Source organism: Leopardus geoffroyi, chromosome B4 (genome assembly GCF_018350155.1).
Source record: "Leopardus geoffroyi isolate Oge1 chromosome B4, O.geoffroyi_Oge1_pat1.0, whole genome shotgun sequence".
NCBI classification, from domain to species: Eukaryota; Metazoa; Chordata; class Mammalia; order Carnivora; family Felidae; genus Leopardus; species Leopardus geoffroyi.
Genome location: NC_059341.1, coordinates 121,619,706 through 121,641,346, shown reverse-complemented (window position 1 = coordinate 121,641,346; position 21,641 = coordinate 121,619,706). Strand labels below are relative to the sequence as shown.

At 37.7% G+C, this 21,641-nt stretch overlaps 1 protein-coding gene across 5 annotated transcripts in view; it reads right to left on the bottom strand.

Annotated features, from left to right (window-relative positions):
• NR1H4 (nuclear receptor subfamily 1 group H member 4) overlaps positions 1-21,641 on the bottom strand; it is a 75,497-nt gene that overhangs the window by 14,581 nt on the left and 39,275 nt on the right. For 3 of the 5 annotated variants that reach the window (XM_045463786.1, XM_045463788.1, XM_045463783.1), the window contains 5 exons: positions 11,848-12,000; positions 9,836-9,969; positions 7,664-7,762; positions 7,252-7,351; positions 3,445-3,591 (listed from right to left, as the gene is read on the bottom strand). In XM_045463786.1, the coding sequence (XP_045319742.1) occupies positions 3,445-3,591; positions 7,252-7,351; positions 7,664-7,762; positions 9,836-9,969; positions 11,848-12,000 (633 nt within the window). The remainder of the gene's footprint in view (positions 1-3,444; positions 3,592-7,251; positions 7,352-7,663; positions 7,763-9,835; positions 9,970-11,847; positions 12,001-21,641) is intronic. The other 2 variants (XM_045463787.1, XM_045463784.1) reach the window with 1 other exon arrangement.

Here is a 21,641-nt window from a genome sequence, read left to right as displayed (position 1 = left end):
ACCCTAACCATTTCTCACCTAGTTTTTGCACTGATTTCTTTTTTTTTAGAATTTTTTTTTTCAACGTTTATTTATTTTTGGGACAGAGAGAGACAGAGCATGAACGGGGGGAGGTGCAGAGAGAGGGAGACACAGAATCGGAAACAGGCTCCAGGCTCCGAGCCATCAGCCCAGAGCCTGACGCGGGGCTCGAACTCACGGACCGCGAGATCGTGACCTGGCTGAAGTCGGACGCTTAACCGACTGCGCCACCCAGGCGCCCCTGCACTGATTTCTTTATAGGGACCTGCTTCTTATCTCAATCCCTCCAAACTTTCCTTCATATTACTGCTCGAAAGATCTTTCTACAGTACTGGTATGGTCATGTCACACAGGCTCCGAACATTACAGAAGACTCCCCACTATATAAGAACTACATTAAACCGCTTTTGTGGTGTTCAACATCCTTAAAAATCTAGCAGTTACTACATTTCACCTTCACAAATATTATTTTTAGCAATACCAAGGTATTTGTGAGTCCTCTACATGGATGCTCTCATATACCTCCTCATCTTTGCACTTGCAATTTCTATATTATTATAATTTAATGGATATATCTCTTGGAATGCCATTCTCAGGCTTTTGTGGCTTGACAAGTTCCTAACCATGATTCACTTGTCAACTTTGCAAGCCTTTTCTGACTCACCAAGTAAGCTCACACAGAAAGGCAAGTACATCTTTATGCTTCTATTTCATTTTTCAATTTTATGCTTCTATTTCATATTTCAACATACATTCCTCGTAGTCCTTATTACACTGCACCTTGATTTGGAATACTTTGCTTATAGCTCTTTCCCACTAGTCAGTAAGCTCCCTGAGGACAAAGACATTTCCTCATCTCCATACCCTCAATAATCACACAGTGCTTGGCACAAAGTAAGTATTCAATGGATATTTGTTGATTGGAAAGATCTCCTTTAATGTGCCTATTGATCAGTAACTTATTTTCCTATCCTAATCAATGGCCATAACGTTTCAGTTAAGCAAGATAAATAAGTTCTAGAGATCTACTATACAATATTGTACCTATAGGCAACAATTCTGTGTTGTACACTTAAAAGACAGATGGATGGAGGGATGGATACACACACACACACACACACACACACACTGTACATTTCAGAACATGTAAAATAAAATCTGTCCAGGACAAGAATCTATATTTCTTTATAATACACTGTCTTTCAAAAGGTGAAAGTCTCCAACAATCTATTTCTCAGATCCTTTCCCTTCTTTCCATTTCTTCTGGCAGCACATTCGTGAAACCTTTGCCTTCTGACTGGTGTTGCTGGAAGATTTGTAAAGCATGATGTTGATGTTTTTCCTCCTCTGCTCAAAAATCTTCAGTGTCTCCCTGTTTCTTTTTTTTTTTTTTTTTAGTGTTTTATTTTTGAGAGAGAGAGAGAGAGAGAGAGAGAGAGTGAGCAGAGGAGGGGCAGAGAAAGAGGGAGACACAGAATCTGAAGCAGGTTCCAGGCTCTGAGCTGTCAGCACAGAGCCTGACACGGGGCTCGAACCCATGAACCATAAGATCATGACCAGAGCCAAAGTCAGATGCTTAACTAACTGAGCCACCCAGGTGCCCCAGTGTCCCCTATTTCTTATAAAATAAAGAATAAAACCTTTAGCCCAGCATTCAAGGCCCTCAACCATTTGATTCTTTTTAGAAATTCTATTTCCCTTTAATGTAACCCTTAATCTAAATAAACTCAACTATTCATTCTTCTTTGAATGCATGACCTGGGCTTTCTTGCCTCAATCCTTTGCTTGGGTTGGTCCTTCTTTCTTGTACCTCTATCCTGAATATCCACATCTAATATCATTCAAGGCCCAGTTTGCCAGTGAAATCTTCCAGAGCCCTACCAACTAGGAGTCACCTTTCTCTCAGTTCTCTTCCACATTTTGTTATAACTACCTATGTAAAGTTCATGTCTTCCTACTAGACTGTAAGCTTCATAGGAGAAGGAACACATCTGATTCCTCTTTACTGCCTCCATAGTCGCTTGCCCTTAAGTACATGTTAAACTAGTAAATCAATGATATATACAAATAATGCATATTTTAAATGTATATTCTTTAAATCTATCAATAATGATAATTATACTTTCAGTGTTTAAAAAACCACAATGACTATGGGATGGCTGCTTTTAAAAAATAATTTCCAATTTTTCAATTATTTTTCTTATATAACAAATGCAGAACTTCCTAAAAACTTTCCTTCCAACCTCTGTTCTAAAACACTGATTTTATAAGTACCTAAACTTTGTTCTAGTCTTTCATAGAAGGATACTTTGGGAAGAAAGGATCTTGAGACATCATTTCTTCTCATTCATCTCTCCCCTCCCAACCCATATAGAAAGTATCTCAGGAAAACAAGCACTTATCCTATTTTAAGACTCTTCTAAGATAAACTGCACAGAATTCCAGGAAATTTATTGCAACGTCTCTTAACCCTTTCTGTCGCAGTATTCCTCCATAATAAGTTCAACTCATACTATTATTTCATTTTGTCTCTTGAGAGACATGTAGCATAGTGGCTTAGACACACAGCTTCTGAAGTCAGACTTCCTGTCTGTCTCTGGGAAACTTATTAACCACTCTCTGTGTCAGTCTCCTTATCGATAAATTTTGAATAATAATGGTACTTATTTCATAAGACTTTGCAAGATTCTGATGAAATCATGTATGTAAATTATTTAGAACAGTGTCTAAAACCTAATGATAATGATATATAAATTAAATGATATATAAATGTTGCTATTAATAATTCTTTTTATTTTGCTTTGAATAGAGATGGATAATAGTTTGAGCCACAGTCTTTCATACATGAAGATTTTGAACAAGTGAATCTTTTTTTCGACTGAATAATCCCAACTCCTTTATGCTATGTTTTTCTATCTAATTTTCCAAACTTCTAAAAATTCCTCCTTTGGCCCTTAATCTTAGTATAGGGCAAAGAGTATTTTTAGTATTTTGCTACTACAAGGACATGTGAAGCAACCCTCTAAAAGCCTCATCTAAGGGCACCTGAGTGGCTCAATCGGTTAAGCGTAAGACTTGAGCTCAGACTTCAGCTCAGGTCATGATCTCACTGTTCATGAGTATGAGCCCCACATCAGGCTCTGTGCTGACAGCCCAGAGCCTGGAGCTTTCTTCAGATTCTGTGACTCCCTCTCTCTCCACTCTTGCCCCACTCACACTCTATCTGTCTCTCTCTCAAAAATAAATAAATATTTAAAAATTTAAAAACAAAAAGCCTCATCTATTTAACACATATCTTTTTAGAGTCATTCACCATACTAGTCACAATGTGAATGTAACTTTGCATAAGATAGGTAAGAAGCCTGCCTTCATGGAATGCTTACTTGCAGGAGCAAACTCTTTACCATTAACCAAATCACATACCACTCCTCCGAATTCTTTCTTCCAATAGGTCAGCATGTCCAGCTGGAAGCTTCTTATTGAAAATCTCAGCTGAACGGAGGAACATAGCTTCTACTGCAGACCCTTTCAGCAAAGCAATTTGATCTTCATGGTCCAAAGTCTGAAATCCTGGATGAAGATGATAATCAAATCAAGTATCAAGGAACTGTGAATGCTATATAACAATATTTCATCATCATTATCATCCCCATTGATAAAACATTTCCATAAAGTTATTTTGTAATTGTTTTAAGATTGGGTAGTCAGGTTGAGTCACTAAAAATTGATTTTTCTGTCCCAAATAGAAGCTGACTTTTATCTTATTGAGTAGGATTTGTTGTACAAGTTGGGTAAAAAAGAATGTCCTATCCACACCAAAAATACATATAATGGCAGTAAAGGCTGATTCAGATGAAGTAACTCAGAAGTTAGAAGCAAACAGATTCTCTTTTAGCCATTATATTAGTCACATCTGGTGATACAGGGTCAACTCTGAAGAATGGAAGCATCCACAGACCAGAAAAAAATCTTTACATGTATCCAGCCGTGGGAAGGAATTGACAAACTGAAGGAATATAACACCACTTGGAAAATCCAAAGTCCTTATCCAGGCTTGTATGCCACAGTCTCCAGCAGCCTCTCTGACATCATTTCCTCCTCTTCCTTTCTCTCACTCACTGTGTTCCAGCCACACTGACTCATGGCCCTGCTGTGAACATACAAGTTTGCTTTGCCTCAGGAGTAAATGCCCTTCCCCAGCTATCCAAATGCTTTACTCCCCCCACTATATGCAGAGACCCTATATTCAAGGTGACCCTACTAAAATAATACTACTCCCCATAACTCACTAGCCCCTATCTGCTTTATTTTTTTAATGTTTATTTATTTATTTTTGACAGAAAGTGTGTGATCAGGGGAGGGGTAGAGAGGGAGACAGAGAATCTGAAGCAGAGTCCACACTGTTAGCACAGAGCCTGACGCAAGGCTCGAACTCATGGACACAGCTGAAGTCAGACACTTAACCAACTGAGCCACCCATTAACCCCACTAGTTGCTTTATTTTTACTCATAGGATTTACCACTACCTGACATAATAAATTTATCTGCATATTTGTTCATCATTTGCCACCTCGAATAGAGTATAAACTTCATGAGGGCAGAGACTTTGCCTGTTTTGTTCACTTTTGTATCCCCAGTACCTGGCACATAATTGATATCCAAGACTTATTTGTTGAATAATTGGATAACTGAATAAATGGGAAACAAACATAAGCTCCTATGCACATGTATACATACACATAACACACTTATGAAGATAAACTAATACCATCAGGGTCCAGATGGCTTAGAAAAGTATTAAATAGAAATGGGGTTTAGAGAAGAGAGTAATGTTAAGGTTTAAGAATCACTATCTTAGGGGTGCCTGGGTGGCTCAATCATTTTAGGCATCCCATTCTTGATTTTTGCCCAGGTCATTATCTCAGGGTTCATGAGATCGAGCCCCGCATCATTTGTTAGGCCCTACTGACAGCATGCAACCTGCTTGGGAAATTCTCCCCCTCCCTCCCTCTAACTAACTAACTAACTAACTAACTAGATAAATAAATAAATAAATAAATAAATAAATAAATAAATAAATCAACTTAAAAAAAAAAAAGAATCACTATCTCAGAGCTCCTTTGAAGGCAGAAGCCCTTCCTGCAGGGTCTCCAGCACCCTGGACAGTGCCTGGCACAGGTCGTGCACCATGAACTACAAAATGAAATGATTCATCTCTTTAACCCACACCATTTCATTATTGGTATTATATCACTATTACTGTTATTTTTATTAATGTTGTCATTTCCATAATTATTGTTAAAATATTAATTTTAACTATATTACTAGTACTGTTAAAATTTCTTTCTCAGGAGTTTTGGTCTTTTATTTCCTATTGTATTTTTTTTCCTTCTGTTTTCTCATTTTTAAAAGTTTATTTTTAAGTAATCTTTATAGCCAACATGGGGCTTGAAACTCACAACCCCAAGATCGAGTCACATGTTCTCCCAACTGAGCCAGCCAGGTCCCCCTGCTTGACTCATTAAACACACATTAATTATACTCTTTCTTCCCCCTCAGGAACTAGTCTAAGCACTGGAAATAAAGAGATGTGTTAGATATTGCTGTTGCTTTCAGATAAGCTACCTTTTATGAACAAGATTTTTTTCTTCAATTATTTTGTGGTTCAAGACCAATAGACCATTTGAACTGAAAACCTCTCTTTTCACAAACAACCAAAAATATATTTCTCCCTTTCCCAATTCCTCCTCCCACACCTTTCACTCTTGTATAATCTTGTTTTTGATCAAGATTCCCCTCACCTTAATTAGCATATAACAAATTAAGTTCCTCTTTCATTGTAATAAAGAAATGAGAGAATATTAATGTTAAAATGAAAATGAGAACTTCCTCCTCACATTTTATGAGTTTATGTAGGCTTATGTCTATTCATGACACTTTAATAAAATAATAGCATGATGCTGGCCAAAGAAGACAAATTAACCTAATTAAAATCTTACATCAGAAGTTACCTTCTATAATTTAATATTACAGTGCTGTGCTGTTATACAAGGTATTTATTATACTCTTCCAGTGCCCGGCTAGCTCAGTCGCTAGAGCATGAGACTCTTCCAGATCATAGAATTCTATTGTACTAATATATTTTTAAAACACCGAAACAACTTAAATCTATTGGCTGAGATAGCATTGATAATGTAGCCAAAGGAATTGGGAAGCTGAGAGATAAGAATCTTGAATTCCAGTTTCTGTACTGGCCCCATCCAAATGACTATAGATAAATTCCTCTCCCTTGTCCCACAATATATTGTTCAGTAAGCTCTACTGATTTTTGAATCTCTCTTCATTTTGTTTCCTCTTCCATCTCCCAGTGCTGTTGCTTTATTTCAAGCCTTCTGCCTTGACTGGTGCAGTAGCATCCTAAATGATCCTCCTGCCTCTGGTCCCTCCTCGTTCAAATTCATCTTATACAAAACGGAACAAGTCATATCTGTATTGGCATAAATCCCATCACTTTCCTCTCAATATAAACAACAACAAAAAAACCACCAAAAACTCTTTACCATTCAGGGGATGAAAATTAAATTCCTTACTTAAGCCCTTGTTAATCTGACACCAACTTATGCCTTATGGCATAACCTTATGCCTAACCAAGGAGTCTACCACATTATGCTGTGGCCACATTGAATTTTTCCATCTCTAATAATCCTATTTTTGTCCATGCCTCATTATATTTTCACAAGTAGATCTCTCGACTTGGAAGGTTCCTTCTATTCCATACCACCAGGACAACTCCGTTTTCTTTTAGACCCAATTAAAATATGATTTTCTTTGAGGTCTTCCTGTCTTTCTCAGGTACAAATAGCAACAACTTCCTCTCTGTTCAAACAGCACTTTGTATATAATATTTTTATTATAGCCTTTCTTAAATCACTTCCCTTGAAGGCACTAGCTACATACTTAGTATAGAATACGTATCAACAAGTGCTTGTTAAATGAATAAATGCATGAATGACAACTTCACAAAGTCTCAATTTCTTAGTCTATCAATCTGGAAAAATTATTATAAGTGATTTGAAATATCCTATCTGGCTCTAACCATTCATGTCTATAGTAGTTAGACATATTAATTTAAATCAGATGTGAGATAATTTCTACTTTACGACCAACAGACCTGACTTTCTCAGTGTCACAAGAATATTGCACAGTATAGCATATACATGTAAAAAATACCTGGAAGTTTTTTTGTGAATTCTACGAGAATCTGTACATGACTGGTAGCCATTTCAGTTAAAATGAGAAAATTTTCTTCTGCACTGAATTCTTCTTTTAACTAAATTTTAAGAAGAAAAGCAAATGATTAATAAGTAGATAAAAGGATAAATCAAACACAAAATCATTACACTAAAGAATAAGATTCGGATAATAAAATTTAAGATCGAGCTTATATTTTTCAGTTCCTTGGAGAGCAATTACTATTACCAAGATAGATATGAAACATCTTGTTCTTTGTCTAATGCTGCTAAAAGTTTAAATGCATAACTTAAATTCTCAGCTCTAATTATTTCAAAGTAACAAATTCATATATAATTTATATAGAAAATATTAACTTTCAACCTATGCATTTTTAGATATTTGTACGTACAATTTTATTTGTTATTTCCTGAGGCATCCTCTGTTTGCTATATGAATCCATAATATAATGAAGAAGATTCTGTTGATCTGGGGTGAGTTCAGTTTTCTCCTACACTGGCAAAAAAATAAAAGGTATTAGCGAGGGTGGTTATAATGCACTTTTCCTATATGCACATTCAACTGGAGTACACTAATCTCAGAAATTATTGATAAAAGCCCTAAATATGGCAGGAACTCTGCACTCTGATACAGTGTGCACTGTAATGGCTTACTCTGGGTCCTTGATCAAGCATATCACAATTCACTAAATGGGTCCCAAATTGTTCATTTTTCTATATGTAAAATAGGGATAACAAAATATTCATTTCATGTATATCTTGGGGATAAATAATAGTCTAGATTTGAACCCTATCAACACCATTCATAGAAAAGTTCAGTGAAAGTTCAAGGTTTAGTCACTAAGGAAAAGTTCCCACATATAAAATAGAGAATCCAATTAAGGGCATTCATATAGGGCAGGAGTTGACAAACTATGGCCCATCTACCAAATCTACCTGACTCTACTGGAACACAACCACGTTCATTTGTTTATGTGTTATATACACTACTTCTACACTAAAATAGCAGAGTTCAATAGTTGTCATGGAAACCTTGTAGCCAAAGCCTAAAATATCTGACCGTTTACAGAAAAAAAAATGTTTACCTAGCTCTGAAGTAGAAAGTCATCAATCTGGACAATTCAGACACCAACTATCACTTTCTCCTTTACTAGCACATTTTGAAGAGTGTGGATAATTGTGTCAGCTCTTTGCTTCCTTATACCAAAAAGTGTTATTGATGAAGTACTATGGCAAAATAACACTTTGATATAAAATTATTTTTTTTCTCAAATGAATGCAAAATACTATACTTGGAAAACTAATGTGGATGAAGTTTTCCTTGTTAGTAGTACAATCAATATTAAGAAGAGTGTGACTTAAATAATCATGGATTTTTGTTTTCTCAACTAATGGCAAATTAAAGTTCCTCCATATACCCTGTGGATTATCACAATGTGTTTAGTTAATCATCCAAGATGCTGTTCCTCTATTTTGTCTCAACTTGTTCAAAGAACTTCTTGCATAAGAAATTTGAGCATAAGAAAATTGTGAGTTCATTGGGAAAGGCTTCTCTCTGTTGTTCCAAAGATGCGTATCCACCAAATTTTACCCATTGATAGGGACTAATCAGCAAACCTCTACTGAGTACATCTCCTTCCCACTGTAGGCCTCCCTTCTCAATGACAGGGAAAAGAAAGAGGTCATCAAAACTCAACCTGAAAAATCCATTCTATACACTGAACTAATTCTACTGGCAACCTCTTGGTAGTAGGAGTGGAATGGAGCCAGAGAAATGGAGAGCTTTCACTTTTTTACCTGATTTACTGCTATTATTTGAATTTCTAGACCAAAGCAGGTATTACTTTCTTGATTAAAAAGAAAACTATTTAATACACAATTGAAATGAAATTCTGCTTGTGGCTGTGGCTCTAATTCTAAAGCCTCCCAACCAGATCACTGATGTGGATAACAAAGGCAAAAGAAATATAGAAAAAATTAAATTTCCTTTGCAGCCCATTGACAAGTACTTGGGACAGGCAAGGTGACCTTCCTCCAGGAACTCAACTGCCTCAATGTTAATACTTCACTAGAGGCAAAAGGCAACCTTTGCTTGACATTAGCCCGACCTCCAGGATCCTGTAAGTCTTCTTTAACACATAAAAATCCCTTTGGAAACTTCCTTTATCTCTACCCACCCCCAAAGATATATGTTAGCAATCAACCTCCAAGCATTTGCCCACTGATATACATCTGAAGGGTCTCATGACAAGGGTTTACTAGACAATATAAATGACCCCTGGAGATCCTGGACACTTGCTTACAAATTCCTTAGAGACTAACCTTATCTCTAACCCTCTCCCAACTTGAAAGTGTATAATCAGTCATTTCTCATAATCCCAGTGCTGCTCTTTGTGCCCACAGGTCCTGTCCCCATGCTTTAATAAAACCACCTTTTTTTACACCAAAGACGTCTCAAGCGTTATTTGACTGTTCACTCCCAAGCTGCAACATTTCACATTAATCACTACATGCCAGAAGCTCAGCTCCTTCTGGCTTTAGCCGACACCATTGCATGGTATTACCCTGCATGACTTAGTCGTCGAGGTCACTTGTCGCAAATCTCGACCTTCACTGTCTTCATTAATGGTCTGATCTGCATGCTGCTTCACATTTTTTCTTAGTCGTTTAGATTTACACTGAATTTCAGTTAACAAGCCTGACAAAATAAAAAACAGAGACTTCACCATGAAGTTCTAGTGGGTGCGTGGTCATGAGGCAGCTGATGTGTAGTCTGCTCACATCTGTGCAATTTGGCACAGAGCTAATTCTAGCCCTTTTGAATTTTAAGACTTGGACTTGAACAAGAAATTTATCCCTCTGTGAGTCTCACTTTCTTCACTTGTAAAACAGAAGTAATATCTACCTAAGAGTTTTGTGTAGATTAAGTACAATTGGGTCTTCTTTAAAAAAATGTACTTTATATAAAGAATTTGTAATACCAAAGCATTGTAGAAATGCAAGATATTCAGTAAATAAAAAGGGAACAACACCCTCCCTATTCCTAGTCTAGTGGACCCTGAAAGCTAGTGTTTCACAACTAATACTATTCTCATCCATGTTTATATAACTGTACCATAAAAAGCATATTCAGTTTCACATTAAACACACGTAAGTAAACACGTGCTGTGTAAAACAAATGTCAACATCCTTCAGAGAAAATTTTTAAATCTTGTTAATTTTCAGAACTGTGTAAATTATTGAGGACATAGAGATGAAAATAAGTCAAGGGGACTTTGAAATTTTCTTCTGAATAATTATGCAATATCATCATTAATTTACACTTAACAGAGCTATAAAAAATAATGCAAAACAATCTTCCATAGTCCCATTTAACCTCCATATTCTCCAATGTTAATGAGAAATTCCAGGAATTTCTTTGTCCAGGGCATTTATTTTACAAGATCAGATGAAAGCTCTGCATCTGTTACTGGACAAGTTTGTGTTCATAAATAATATGATAGACTTCTATAAGTGGAGTGTTGAAAAATGTCCTCAGTGCTTCCGTTGGAACAAGTTCATATTTAAGTGATGAGCAACATGAACCATCCAGTATCAAAGTAAGCGTTTCCATTGCAGGATTGGATTCCAGCAGTCATCCCTCTTGCAGTCTCTTGTTTCATATGCTAAGAGGAGATAGTGATCATCTACTATAAAACTTTCATCCACCAGAGCTGGATTATTTACACTGACCTATTTTTCCCCCTCATGCACACATTATTTCTCTGGGTCCATCCCAGTTGCTTGTACAGTTTGGGAACAATAGAATTGGAGTCACCTTCCAAAGGCTTTTATTCCATGTGGCATTCCCTCCCTGAATGTTATCATCCCCTTGGTGACATTTGTTTGTCATTTGTTTTTTGAGGAGGAATGGGCCATATCTCAAAATCTGAGTGGCCTGTAGAATTTGCAGAATGAAAAATTAATACATTATATACTAGCATGCATTCCAAATTGATGAAGATTATGGTTCCTCACAAAGCCAGCAGTTAATACAGTGTCTCTTTATCAGATCAAAGGGCCAAATTATATTAAAACTCACAGTAGTTAATTTCCTGTGTAAACCTATACAAATTGGTTCAAAGCTGCACTAAGAGAAGAAGGACTACTAATAAAATGACTTGGTTTAAAACTCTATTTAGACAATTCAGAGGCAGTTATACTTTATAAAGCATTCTTAATCTTTCCCACAACTGTGAATGTTTATGCTAATTAAACAATAAGAAAGATATTAAATCACATTTGGAGAAAACTTTTAGACTGCTATCATTCTTGGAAGCTACTGTAGATTAATGCCACCTCACTCCACATATGATTCCTTGCAACAATGAATAACAAAAAACTGTTTCTTTCAGGTGAACAAAATGCTCTTTAGCTGACACTTTGGACAATTTCAGTGGTTCATTACCCTTTTCAAGAACTTTGATGGCTTAGTAAATCCCTTCTTTAATATGTGAAGTACCATTCTAATCATGTGAGTTACCTGCCATCTGCCTCCTTAGATTTTTAGTGGAATTTAATTGCTTGCTGTGAATACCTGTATACATACATTCAGCCAACATTCCCATCTCTTTGCATTTCCTTAGGCGACACTCTTGGCACTTTCGTCGCATGTACATGTCCATCACACAGTTGCCCCCATTTTTACACTTGTATACGGCATTTTTGGTAATGCTTCTCCTGAAGAAACCTGTGAAAGAAACACAGAACGGAATAAAAACTATCCTAACAACTTCCACTCAGAAAAACATATTAGGATTAAGGGATGCCAGAGCATTTTCTCAGGAACCCCCGCCAAACATCCAGGCAATCTTCAGGTGGACTGGTGACGGATAACTTCAACTGCACTGTGACTTCCAGAAGCCTGCTGTTTTCAATCTCTATCTCAAAGATAAAGACATGTTTGAACTGTAGCCTCTCTTAAAGAAAATCTTGCTTTTTTTTTTTTAAGAATGGTTACTTTCATTACATCTTTACTGGAAGACCATTGTGTTCCAGTGAGCTCTAGATACTGGTGGTCCGAAGGCGAGTAAATCATCCCTGCCCTCTTTGAGTTTACAGCCTAGTGGAGGGCAAAGCCATGCAAGCAATCAAACAAGTGAAATTAGGTGTTCCTGGTCTGTGTTGGGGCAGAAGAGGGAGGGAAAATGGTCCGTTCTGGGTGAAGAGATCAGACTTGGAAGCAAGTGTTGCGCTAATCCTTGCAAAACAAGTTGCTGTTTACCAGGCAGACTGGGAGAGGTCACATTCAAGGTTTCAGTTCAGTTCTTAACATGCCCAGCCTGGTGCAGTAATACAAATGCCAACCTTGATTTAAAAGCAAACATCTCCCCTGAGACGATGGAGCCACCGTTGCCAGCCTGCAACAGTTAAGCTGCAGGTGGGGAGGGAACACAAATGCCTTTCTTTCAGTTTCTTTTTTCTCCCACTTTCTACTTTTACTCTTCATCCTCCACCTGGATAACCATAATTTCTGACACTTCCAGACTCAAGGTGGAGTGTGAATAAGGAGAGGATTTGGGGAGGCATGGGAAGAAGTGACAGGAAAGTGCTTACTTGGCTGGCTTGTGCCCTGCAAGTTTCTGAAATTGACTCCTTCTCTCTTGGAGTTGGGTTCTTTAGAGAATGCCCACCACTGAGATCCATTCCTTTGCAAGTCCTCAATGAGGACAAGTACATCTCTATTCTAGCCAGGGGCTTCTATCTCCTTCTTCCGCATGTAGGAATTTGGCAATTCACCACCATCCTCTGTACTCTGGGTCCCTCCATGTTGCCTTCTTGTCATGAGCTGATGATAATGACCCCGTGCCAGCTTTTTTTGGTCCAGCAAACTGCTGGGAGGAGAAATCTCTCCCACTTACCCATAAGCAGTCAGCCACCATACCTCCTGCCCTTTCAACTTCTCAGGTGAAAGTCAGATGCCAGTCTCCTGTGTCCCTCAGCCGTAAGGGATACGTATCAATCTCCTCAAGGGATCCTGTTGAAGACCCTTTCATTGCGCCTGGGGCAGGAGGGCCTCCTTACTGTATAGATTACACCTGAGAAGGGTGGGACACGTTCTCCTAATTCTCACAAAAGTACCATACTTTCAGTGGTGGTCCCCAAGGCAGACATCTGTATCCCATCTGCCCACTCCTTTGCAATGGGGAATGGGATCTATAGCACACTAGTCACATGCTCCAAAATCTTTAAAGACTATACTCTAGAATTTCCAACTCCTGCACACTTCATACCTCAAACTAGGTGAGGTTTTAACCATTTCTTGACTACTGACTGCAAGATGGGCTCACTTTGGATGTAGCAACTAGTGCCAAAACTGAGATAGCAAGAGTCTTTCCTATTTTAACAGCCTGTCAGAATAATAGCTAACATTTATTAAGCACTCACTAGCTTTTGTTCTATTTCACCTGTATTTAGTTATTTAAACTCCATATCAATTTTATGATGAATATAATATTATATGTCCCCATATTACAGAATGTGGGGAAAACGCACAGAGAAATTAAGCATTTTGGCCATGATCACATGGTTAATAAGTGGATTAGGAGGATTCAAACCCAGGCAGTCATGGACCAAAGGCCACACTCCCAACCACTATATCATAATTGTCTCTCTTATGTTACAAGAGAATAGAATAACAATATTAAGTACCTACCACCTGAAAGCTACATTCTCTAACCTGGGAGACGTCCAGATAAATAAGACAACCCTTGTCCTCAGAGTTTCCAACTTAGAAGACAGAGAAGAAGTACATTTACAGCATAATATAAGACAGAGTGATAGGATAGCTAATTAAGTAATAAATAATTGGAATGTAGATGAAAAAGTGATCATTTCAAGGCCACATTATATGCTTATGAACATACTGTCACATTCAGAGGAGGCAGCAATTCCATCACAGACATGGAGATTTGTACATTTGTTATGACAATTTTTCCTGCAGAAGGCAATAAAAATTTGTTCTAGTAAAATAAATATGACAATGTCTCAACACCTAGAAATCAAGTGTCTTGAGAGGAAAAGGCATTATAGGGTCTAGGAATGGCCCTGATTAATTCCAGGTAGGGGAAATCAGAGAATTCAGGAAGGAGTAGAATTTGAGCTGGATGTTGAAGAGTAAGTAGAGTTTTGAAACATGGACTGTGAGGGAGGAAGCACAGTCTGGGAAATGAGAAGAGGCAACAAGTTATGGAAATTCCAGGGAAGAGTGGATAGTCTATTTTGGTGGAAGGGTAGAATGTAGGGAGAATTAGTGAGAGGTGGGTGAGGGCATGTAGTGGGACAGAATGAATATAAATGCCCTTCAATGCCACAATTGAGTCTTTACCGTGCAGAAAGAGAGAAACCATTAGAGGATTTTGGAAGAAGAGGGTGTGACCTAACCTCCATGTTGGGAAGAATCCTTGGTGCAAGGTGAAGAAAAGTAGACCAGCCCAGAGGTTATTAGTGCCTGAACTGGCTGGAGGGTAAGAAAAGAGAAGAGGAAAGGGAGGAACTCATGACTTGGTAACTAACTCAACATAAAAACAGAGGCAGAAGGAAAAGTTAGAGATAGCAAGGTTAAAAAAAAGTCATAGACTTGCTTGTGAAATTGTCAGCTGGTGTAACTTTCAGTAGGAAAGATCTTACCATTTTCCTAAATGTCAAATCCAACCACACAAAGTCTAAAAAAAGATTTTGTGCTTCAGATCAACATTGATATTGGGAGTGCAAATACCAAAGCATGTATTTTAAAAGAGACTCTAGGCAAGGGAAGGAAGGAAGGAAGGAAGGAAGGAAGGAAGGAAGGAAGGAAAAATGTATTTCCTGGTACCAAATCATTGAGCTCAATGACCGTATTAGTCGACCTGAGTCAGTCTTCCACAAATATTCAGCCCTTCCCAGGAATGATTCAATTTAAAACCACCATAGATACTGATAACTCAATAGTTAACAGAAATAAACCTCCTTATTCCAAGATGAATCAAAGGAAGAGTGCTAGGACAATTCTGCAGGTTTTTTTTAACTCTGGTATTAACTGAGAAAGAAATCATTATCATCTCAATAGCTGAATTAATTAGCTTTCACTCTTAGGCGGCAACACAATACTATCATTATATCACTTAAATATGGGTACATATACTGTATTTATACTTATGCAAATCATCCATACACATACCTCTGCCTCTATCTTGTGCATATTTAACAATGCCCAGGAAAGTCATTTGAAAATGAATGGAAAGGAAATTCACTGAGGAACAGAGGCTTCCTGGTAATGAAAGATGAGTAGACAGACCTGGCACTGTCATCTGAGGAATGTGTAGTGCTGGGGGATTCCTGGAGAATGTCTATAGGATAGTAAAATGGATCCCTCAAATATGCATAATATTGCACATTCTGCTTCTCTGCTTCTTTATACAGATATAACTCACATACCATAGCCTATTCACAACTCCTATATACATATGTGTAAGTGTGCACACATATGTGCACACAGTGCACATGTACACATCAGACTCTAGTGACTGACAGTAGCTACCCATTACTTTGAAATCAATAAAGTATTGGCTGTTTAAAACTTTGAGGGTTCCCACACTTTTTACACAGCAACAAATGCACAGAGCTGAATAACTAGTGATCTCTACATCCAATATGGCTTAAATAGAGTCAGGCTTTAGGTCTATCTCAGCACACTGTAGAATAACAAGAACTCCTCCACCTTCTTATATAGAACTTACTTTGTATCAGGCACTGTTCTAAACACTTTGCTTATGGTGATTCATTTACTATTCATAACAATCCTATGAAATAGATTCTATTATTATCTCTCTCTCATAACTAAGGAGACTGCGCTACAGAGAGATGAAGCACTTGCTCAAGGTTCTACAGATAATAAATGGTGGAACTTAGATCTGAACGCTGATAGGTTCAGTTCCAAACTCTGTGTTCTTAACCCCTCTACATTAGGCTATCTTTCTAGTAAGGAGTTCATATTGCTAAAAATGGTCTTTAGACATTAATTTCCCCCAATCCCACACCAAGTGTTAAGTGCTCCATGGTTTCTTCTGTATATCCAAAACTGTTCAAAACACCCTATTCTCCCTCCTCCAACCCAGGTGTCTTTTCCACCACAGATTCATTATTAGGAAACTATGCAATGGCTACAAACTAGAGAAGAGGGAGCCAATACAAAAAGGTAAGCTTTGGTCTCCATTACACAATTTCTTAAAGATCTCAGCGCTTCTCCTTGAGCTGCTTGCTGAAATTTTTAGAACTTGATAATAGACTCCTGATCACCTAGTAGGAGCTGTTTCAGACTATTATTTTTGAAAAAGCAACCCTCACACTTCTGAAATGAAATTGATGAAAATTACTATTTTTTAAGCTTTCTTTTAATTCATTAGTTAACATACAGTGTTATATTAGTTTCAGGTGTAGAATACAATGAGTCAACACTTCTATACATCACCCAGTGCTCAGCATGACAGGTGCACTCCTTAATCTCCATCACCTATTTCACCCATCCCCCACTCCTTCCCTTCTGATAACCTTCAGTTTGTTCTCAATAATTAAGAGTGTTTCTTGGTTTCTTTTTCCCTTTGATCATTTGTTTTTGTTTCTTAAATTCCACATATGAATGAAATCATATGGCATTTGTCTTTCTCTGACTGACTTATTTCACTTAGCATTATACTCTCTAGCTTCATCCACATTGTTGTAAATGACAAGGTTTCATTCTTTTTTATGGGCAAATAATATTCCATTGTGTATATATATATATATATATATATATATATATATATATATACACATCTTCTTTATCCATTCACCTATTGATGGACGATACATGGGCTGCTTCCCTATCTTGGCTTTTGTAAATAATGCTACTATAAACACAGGGGTGCATGTATCCCTTTGAATTAATGTTTTTTTTTTATTTTTTTTGAGTAAATACCTAGTAGTGTGATTACTGGAACATAGAGTAGTTCTATTTCTAACTTAAAAAAATTTTTTTTTAATGTTCACTTATTTTTGAGAGAGAGACAGAAAGTGAGCAGGGGAGGAGCAGAGAGAGAGGGAGACTCAGTATCCTAAGCAGGTTCCAGGCTCTGAGCTGTCAGCACAGAGCCTGACATGGGGCTTGAACCCACAAACTGTGAGATCGTGACCTGAGCCAAAGACAGATGCTTAACTGACTGAGCCACCCAGGTGCCCCTATTTTTAGCTTTCTGAGGAATCTCCACACTGTTTTCTATAGTGGCTTCACAAGGTTGCATTCCCACCAAAGTCCAAGAGGTTCCGTTTTCTCCACATCCTTTCCAACACCAGTTGTTTCTTGTGATGAAAATTATTATTGACTAGTTAATGCTAATAGTAATTTTAAGTTTTTCCCCCTTTAATCTGTTGGGGAGCCACACACAGGCAAAAAAAATTCATCTGACTTTTCCAACACTTACTTTTACCAACTACAATCCCTACTGACTTTTTTTCTTAAATAAATTTTTTAAAGGACTGACTTTGAATTACTTGGGGAAGTTACCTAACATCCTTTCAAAGTAGTCAAATCTACAAACAACTTAGTAGCCAAAGGACATGCGTCAAACTTCTATACTCCCTTCAGTCAAAAATACCACAAAGTAAGAAAAGTTGATGAAACAGCAGTCTCTAAGAGTTAGAGTACAACTCCCTCAGTGTATCAAAAATGTTGATGAATCTCTGAAAGCTAGGAAACAGAGTAAATTTATGAATAAACATTGCCCAAGACAGGTGAAGAATGTAGGATTAGGAGTAATGGAGGAAACTCCAAGTTCAGATACAAGATGCTCATGGCCTACAAGCATTCAGAAGGAGTCCTGTACTAAGCCAGGAGTTAGCTAACCACAACATGAAGGGAAAATTCCACGCCTTGCTTATTTCTGCATGTGCTGCAACCTAAGAATGGTTTTTACATGATTAGTGGTTGGAGAAAAGAAAAGTATTTTGTGGTATGTAAAATTTTTGACAAATTTTAGTGTTCATAAATAAAGTTTTATTGGAACACAGCCAAGCTCATTCATTTATATGCATGTCTGCTTTCACATTACAATGACAGTCAAATAATTGTGACAGAGACCTTAGTACCCATGAAGCCTAAAATATTGACTATCCGGCCCTTTACAAAAAGTTTGCCATCCAAGCCATGGATGGTAGTAGTATTTGCATGCAGTCTCAAGCAATGATATAAACCAGAGTGGGAGGGCGATGCTCAGGAGGAATGGCCTAGAAGACAAGGACTGAAACATTCTATCCAACACACATCTTATCCTCCCTCCAGATTGCTAAAAGCAGGCTGCACAAACACAAACAGCTTCCTCAGAGGGGTGAACAGGGAATCTCAGAGACTCCTTAATGACATGACTGTCCTTTCTAAAGTCATTTGAGAAGTGCCTTTGTGGGAGTTTGCCTGGGAGGCAACTCTTGAGTCTATTCCTCCTTTCACCTTAACCTATTAATAGAAGGTACAGGGTCAAAGTGTAAGACACTGCAAGGCAAGCTTCCACAAAGGCCCTTCTTAAATTATATATTTTAATGCTCTTGTATATCACAATTAGAAATGAAGACACTTAGATGCTTCATTCTTTATTTTTTAAAAGTGATATGACTAGTCATTGTCATTTCTATGTGTGCAAGGGGCTAACAACCCTACTTAGTTACTAAGAGGATGGTCTATTTTGGGGTGCCTGGGTGGCTCAGTCAGTTGGGCATCTGACTTCGGCTCAGGTCATAGATTTCACAGCTTGTGGGTTCGAGCCCACGTTGGGCTCTGTGCTGACAGCTCGGAGCCTGGAGCCTACTTTGGATTCTGTAGGATTCTGCTCCTCCCCCACTCACTCTCTGTCTCTCTCTCTCAAAAAGAAATAAACATTTTTTAAAAAGAGGATGGTCTATTTTGTACACAAGTGAGTGTTGTTCAATGATTCATAGTTGTGAGTACTTTGGGAAAGTATATTGGTGGAGAACACCAGGAGACCATTCTGTCAAATGACCAATGGGTTTAGATTCACCATCATCTAGATTTCATTTGGTTTTCTCTTTGTTGGTGTGTTTTTTCCTTAAACACAGAACCAACTTTTGAAACACTCATTTTCCTTGCATATGCTTTAGTGTTGAATGTCTTCAGAAAGTCACTGACAAAAGGATACAAGGAAGGACAGCACAGAGGGCAAAGTATAGCTCAGGAGTCCTGGAGATTTGACTACCCATTCTACCCCAATCTTTTATAGCTGTGAGGCCTGGACAAGTCTCTGAGTGTTGGTATCTTTATTTGCAAAAAGGAAATGATAATACCATCTACTGGAGCCATTATAAAGATAAATGAAATAAACAGTCTATAACAGAATGCCATAACAGAAACAAAGTCATTAGGTTCCCCAATTTGTTTGAGCCCATTAATGTATATTTTTTCAATAATTTTAGCAATGTTGGGGCGCCTGGGTGGCGCAGTCGGTTAAGCATCCGACTTCAGCCAGGTCACGATCTCGCGGTCCGGGAGTTCGAGCCCCGCGTCAGTCTCTGGGCTGATGGCTCAGAGCCTGGAGCCTGTTTCCGATTCTGTGTCTCCCTCTCTCTCTGCCCCTCCCCCGTTCATGCTCTGTCTCTCTCTGTCCCAAAAATAAATAAACATTGAAAAAAAAATTAAAAAAAAATAATAATAATTTTAGCAATGTTAATATGAAAGGATAATTTATTGAGTGATTCCCAAGTATGCTTTGTTCTTGCTCCTGTTGTTTTTTGGGGTCTGTTTTTTTTTGTTTTTTGGGTTTGTTTTTTGTTTTGTTTTTGCTGCTTTGATTCCTCTCTCTCTCTCTCTCTCTTTTTGCTTTTCTTTCCCATCCCAGGAGGAGAAAAGATAGGTAGCTATATTTCTACATTTACTTAATAAAACAAAAGGTAAAGTCCCTCTCTAAAAAAAGAGATAACTGTCACATAGAGTTTTTTTCAACCCCTCATTGAAAGGGTTATACTTGATCATCTCAAAGATGACAGAGGTGGAGGTCAGCGCTTTTATTGGGAAAATGAAGGGAGGGGTAACAATGCCCTGCGTTACCTTGCTTTTACCGTCTTTAAGAGCCATATAAACTCCAAGGTAGGCAAACTCCAGGAGTTGAAGGCTTATGCCAACTAGAGGGTTTTTTTAGTCCTACTTTCATATTTACATATTGCTTATGTATTTAATTTAAACATTTTCCCTTGTTTAAATGTAATTTTTGTCTTAGGTTTGTCTCGCATCATTGCTATATATTTATTTGAAATTTCCATTTTTGCCCACTGGAAATCATCATATTACTATTTAAGGATGTTCTTTTTGATACTATTTCGTTGCTTTAATATTTTTTAATCTTTTTTTTTTCTTTCTTACTGTTTTCTCCTTTTGTCTATTTTACATAAACTGTTTCCTTGCTTTGCTTTAAAATGGTAATGAAGAGAACTGGAATTTTATCTGTTTTGTTCACCATTGCATCTCCTATGCTTAGAACAGTGCCTGGCAGGGGCGCCTGGATGCTCAGTCAGTTAAGCGTCCGACTTCTGCTCAGGTCATGATCTCACGGTTTGTGGATTCAAGCCCCACATCATGCTCTGTGTTGACAGCTCAGAGCCTGGACCCTGCTTTGGGTTCTGTGTCTCCCTCTCTCTGCTCCTCCCCCACTCACTCTCTGTCTCTCTCTCTCTCTCTCCCAAAAATAAACATTAAAAAAAATTAAAAAAGAATAGTGCCTGGCATATGGTTGCTGAATAAAGAATTGAATTAATGAATTCAAACTCTCAGGAGCTGGAGACTTAACTAATTAATTAATAGGAGGAGAGATAGTGTATGATCAAAATTTGGGAGGCCAGATGAATAGAATAACAATAATAAAATAGTAAGAATTCACCAATAAAGCAGCAATAACTAAGGCTTACTGAGCACTCAAGTGTGCCAGGTACTGAGCTAGATATTTCAAAAACAATGTCTCATTTTTTTTTTCTTCACAACAACTCAATGATAATAGTAATAAGAGTGGACATTTACAGAGGGTTCACCATAGGCAAGTACTATGTTAATTGCTTTACACACATTATCTTCTTCAATCTTCCCACCAGCCTCTAGGTGCCTACCTCAAAGGGATGTCCCAAAGATTAAATGAGTTAGTACATGCAAAGCCTCTAGATAAAGCCTGCACGTAATAATCATTTAATATATCTTATCTATGAGCAGCATGAGTTAGTACATGCAAAGCCTCCAGATAAAGCCTGCACATAATAATCATTTAATATATCTTATCTATGAGCAGCATCACCATCATCCTCCTCTCAAGGTCTTCCTCCTCCTCC